This window comes from Propithecus coquereli, unplaced genomic scaffold (assembly GCF_000956105.1).
Source record: "Propithecus coquereli isolate 6110/MARCELLA unplaced genomic scaffold, Pcoq_1.0 Scaffold664, whole genome shotgun sequence".
Lineage (NCBI taxonomy): Eukaryota > Metazoa > Chordata > Mammalia > Primates > Indriidae > Propithecus > Propithecus coquereli.
Genome location: NW_012152663.1, coordinates 381572 through 385955, shown reverse-complemented (window position 1 = coordinate 385955; position 4384 = coordinate 381572). Strand labels below are relative to the sequence as shown.

Genomic DNA, 4384 nt, shown 5'->3' with positions numbered 1-4384 from the left:
TAAGATGCTTAAATTCACCCCAAAATCCCTATTGTAACATATACTCTCATAATTTTTTCTACATAGACTAAAAGTTTTATAATAAGATGTCTTCTGACATTACTCTTTCTAGAAACCTTTTATCATACAAGTATTTCACTTACTGAACAATGAGAGGCTTGGTATCAAACACAAAGGGCTTGTTCAGTTTAGCAGAGATGGCATGATGCTTGGCCCGAGACATCAATACAAGTCCTTTATCACCTGGAAGCTTTGATTCTTTCATCTCATCTACCTCCCATTTTCCTACAAGACAACACAAAAAAGCTCCACACCTCTGAAGGTCCCTTAAATGGTAACAACAAACTAAATTCCCAAGTTATATAAGTCTATCATACTGACAAATTTTTAACATATTCCATTTATCTATGGGAGTTAGCCTATTAATACTAAACACATATATGCGTATATTTGACAAATATTAGGGTATGAGGTTTTTTCACTTGTAGCTTATTTATTATACCACTGCCTAGAAAAGACCTTCTACTAATATTTCCAACATTAGCTGCATAGGTGATTACAGAGGTATAACACTACTAAATATGAGGCAACACACAAAGATGGCAAAACTTCCAAAGGAAAATCTTGAGGCTTATATCTCCTTTTAAACTAGTCTTAAGAAATGCCATGCAGACAACATGTCAAACTTCTGTGTGCTATTATATCTGAACAAAATGTAATTCTCACCATCATATTTGGCAATTTCATCATCAGTATCATCTTTCTTGGCTTTGGATAAAATCCACCTATAATTAAAGACAAACCTCAAAATTAAGATTCAAATGACAGTTCGCCTGTGAAGAAAAACAATGTAAATGCTCATAAAAAAAGGACTTTATCCTGCTCTTCTTAGCCTACTTAACCACTCTGCTCTCAACTTTTAAATGCCATATAAGTAGTATTGATAACATTATATTCAACTCACAAACCTATAAGAAGTACCAACCTATGAAATAATTCCCTTTTTTTAAGACTCAAGAGAAAAAAATTTTCTCAAAGAATAAAATATAGGGTGGAGTACGGGAAGGAAAGGAATGTTCTCCTAAATGGACGGGAACACTGGAGATATAAAAGTGAGACATTTCACTGTGTAAGATGCTATCCAGAAAGGAATCCACTTTTCCCCACCTTATTTTGCCTCTAAGAATTTTTCCCCCTAGGAAACACTTACCCTGACAGAGTCCCTCTGTCAAAGGAATCAGCAAAATATACTTCCCCTGTCGGAACTGGAGCTTTATAGGTGACCTGTGTTAAATATATAAATGAATTTAAAAAGCAACATGCCTTTTTTTATGAGATTTTATTTTCTTGGTGTGCTTCCTATTGTCATAAAACTTTCATAGCCGGCATTCAAATTGGATCTATATACCCAGCCTTTGGCAAGATAGAACAAAGGCTGTGAGAGAGATCAATAGGTTATTTTAGCAAACTTTCCTTTCTCTTTGAGAAGGATTCAAATCTACCTGCATAACTTTTTTTCTTTTTTTAGAGATGGGGTCTTGCTATGTTGTCCAGGTTGGACCTGAACTCAAGCGATATTCCCACCTCAGCCTCTCAAGTAACTAGGACTACAGGTGCACCCCACCATACCCCACTGTCTTCAAACTTTTATCATCTCAAGAGGTAAGAGGAATAGATTCAAACACTTCAAACCTTTGGAGATGGAGGAGGAGTGCTGGTATCTGACTTTGAGTCTTCTACCTCTTCAATGACATCGTCAAGGTCATCCTCAATATCAATCACATCATCATCATGTCCATCATGAGCCTGAAGGACAGCGGTTCCAAGGGCCAGTAACATACACAGTAACCACTTCCCTTCCATGATCTACATATAAAAAGAGTAAAATAAGTTAAACATATTGCCTCCTATCTTAAACTTCATAATGACCACTAACCTCTCTCATTTAAAACTAAAGCTTTCAAATCAGAGCTAAAAGGAACTTTACTATGAGTATTTAATTTATAGATAAGGAAAGAGAGCCCAGAGAGATTAAGAGGGTTTCCTAAAATCAGTTAAGATTCAATTTCAAGAATATTTCAAAATAAAACTCAAACATACACAACTGTCCCCATAGAGAATATCATACTGGCCACACAGATCTAGGATATTCAAATACAATTCCCAACTAATCTCTTGCATTTGTAAAGTGCTTTACAATGGATAAAAGCCCTTTCACATACTAATATATAATGCATACTGATGAAAATATTATAATGAAATGATAACAGGCGATAACTAGCCTCACATTAATGACTTAATATGGATACCGCTATTATTGTCCAAAGATCAAGTGTAGACATGTTTTCAAACTTGTGTTTTTAGACTCAAAAACAAAAATATTAAAGCAAGAACCAGCTACTTTTATTTTCTAACCACTTAAGTGTTCTGTGTATGATATTAGACTGTCCAGGTGGCAGTGGGCTCTTTCCAAGGACCATAGATCAAAACCAATAAAAACTGAGCCACATAGATGCACAAAATGATTTGGTAGTAGGTGGATTTTCGTTTGGGGCCTGAGAAAGTAGAGCCAAGAGGCTGGGGAAAAAACAAGTAGAAGGTATAAAAATACGTGATAAACACACAGGGCATGCTTTTTCCTTACTTCCTGTGCCCACACAGTCCCCCAATCAACCCTAGTCTTTCATTCTTCTGCATTACCAACATCAAGAGACTTACTGGTACCTTGTATTACTATGGCGTCTAGTTTCTTCTTCCTCTTTCAAGCCATCCTACACCCAGATGACAGGCTTACCCAAGTTCTCTTTAATGAGAGTCCATGTTTGCAAAAATCTAAGTCCTCTAGTTAGCAGTCAGAACCCTCTCCCTCCGTAGCTGCTCTCCATGGTATTTCCCTAAGAATCCTCCACTCCCTCTGGTCTAGACATTTCCCATATGCACACCAAGGTTTGTTATTCATTTTCCCCTCTGCTCCCTTAACATTCCATTAAAAAAACTAAAATGCACACCAGAAGTATTGTTTTCCTCTTAATTTTCTCTTTTGACAAACTCTATGGATTCTGCTCCCCTTTCTCCCCAACTGCCACAGCCTACTTTTGCCCACTAGTTTGCTTTCTTCCCAGGCTATGTTCCTTTCCATATTCTGAAATAAGAACATGAGCCCAAGGTTTTAGCTAAAAATCACTATGTAAAGATATCGTAACAAGAACATTCAAGTCTGAAAACTCAAAAAAAAAGTTTTTATGAAGCTTTTACTAAAAGTGTAATCAAGCTCTATCATACAATATTCAACAAGTGATTGACAGGAATGTGGAAAAGTCAGAACTCTTGTGCACTGTTGAAGGGATTGTAAAATGGTGCAGCTGCTACAGAAAACAACTACAGCATGATCCGGTAATCCCAATTCTAGGTGTATATCCAAAATAAACAAGAGCAGAGTCTCCAAGAGATATCTGCACACTCATGTTCATAGCAGCACTACTCACAACAGCCAAGAGGTGGAAGAAATTTTAAATATCCATCAACAGATGAAAGGATAAACAAAATACTATACACATACAATGGAATACAATTTAACCTTAAAAAGGAAGGAAATCAGCCAGGCACCGTGCTCATGCCTGTATTCCCAGCACTTTGGGAGGCAGGAGAATTGCTTGAAGCCAGGAGTTTGAGACCAGCCAGGGCAACATAGTGAGACCGTGTCTCTCCAAAAAAAAAAAAAAAGAATTAAAAAAAAGGAAGGAAATTCTGTCACATGCTATAATATGGATGAACCTACAAGACATTATACCAAGTAAAATAAGCCAGCCACGAAAGAACAAATACTATATGATTCCACTTATATAAGGTATATAAAGTAGTGAAATTCACTGATATGGAAAAGGAGAATGGTGGCTATCAGAGGATGAGGGGAAGGAGCAAAGGAGAGTTGTTAATGGGTATAGAGTTTCAATTCTGCAAAATGAAAAAGTTCTGAAGATGTTTCACAAGTGTTCATATGCTTAGTATTACTACACTGTACACTGAAAAATGGTTAAGATGGTAAATTTCATGTGTTTTTTTACCAGAACTTTTTAAAAACAAACTTTTTTAAAAGAACAAGAAAGGAAGGAAGGAAGACAGGCAAAGCTGAGCCTAATTTTTGGTCTCTTATTTACAACGGAGCAAGAGAGACCTTTATTTTTCGGGCTAAGGCCCTCCCCCACCCTCAAAGAAAGAAAACCTAAATTAACAGGGCTCCGTCATAAACTTAGCTAGCCCACTGATCCATGGAAGCCATTTGACCAATTAAGTTCCTAGAAAAATGTAAATCAACTTATTCTAATGCAAAACTCCAAATTCCTTATAAACTTTATAATCATTTAAAGTGAGTGAGTGGCCGGGC

General features: G+C 36.6%; 1 protein-coding gene across 1 annotated transcript in view; it reads right to left on the bottom strand.

Moving 5' to 3' along the window:
* CANX (calnexin) overlaps positions 1-4384 on the bottom strand; it is a 31484-nt gene that overhangs the window by 13934 nt on the left and 13166 nt on the right. Inside the window, exons 2-5 of the mRNA XM_012660391.1 lie at positions 1693-1866; positions 1211-1284; positions 727-785; positions 142-285 (exon numbers count right to left, since the gene is read on the bottom strand). Of these exons, the coding sequence (XP_012515845.1) occupies positions 142-285; positions 727-785; positions 1211-1284; positions 1693-1863 (448 nt within the window). The 5' untranslated portion in view covers positions 1864-1866. The remainder of the gene's footprint in view (positions 1-141; positions 286-726; positions 786-1210; positions 1285-1692; positions 1867-4384) is intronic.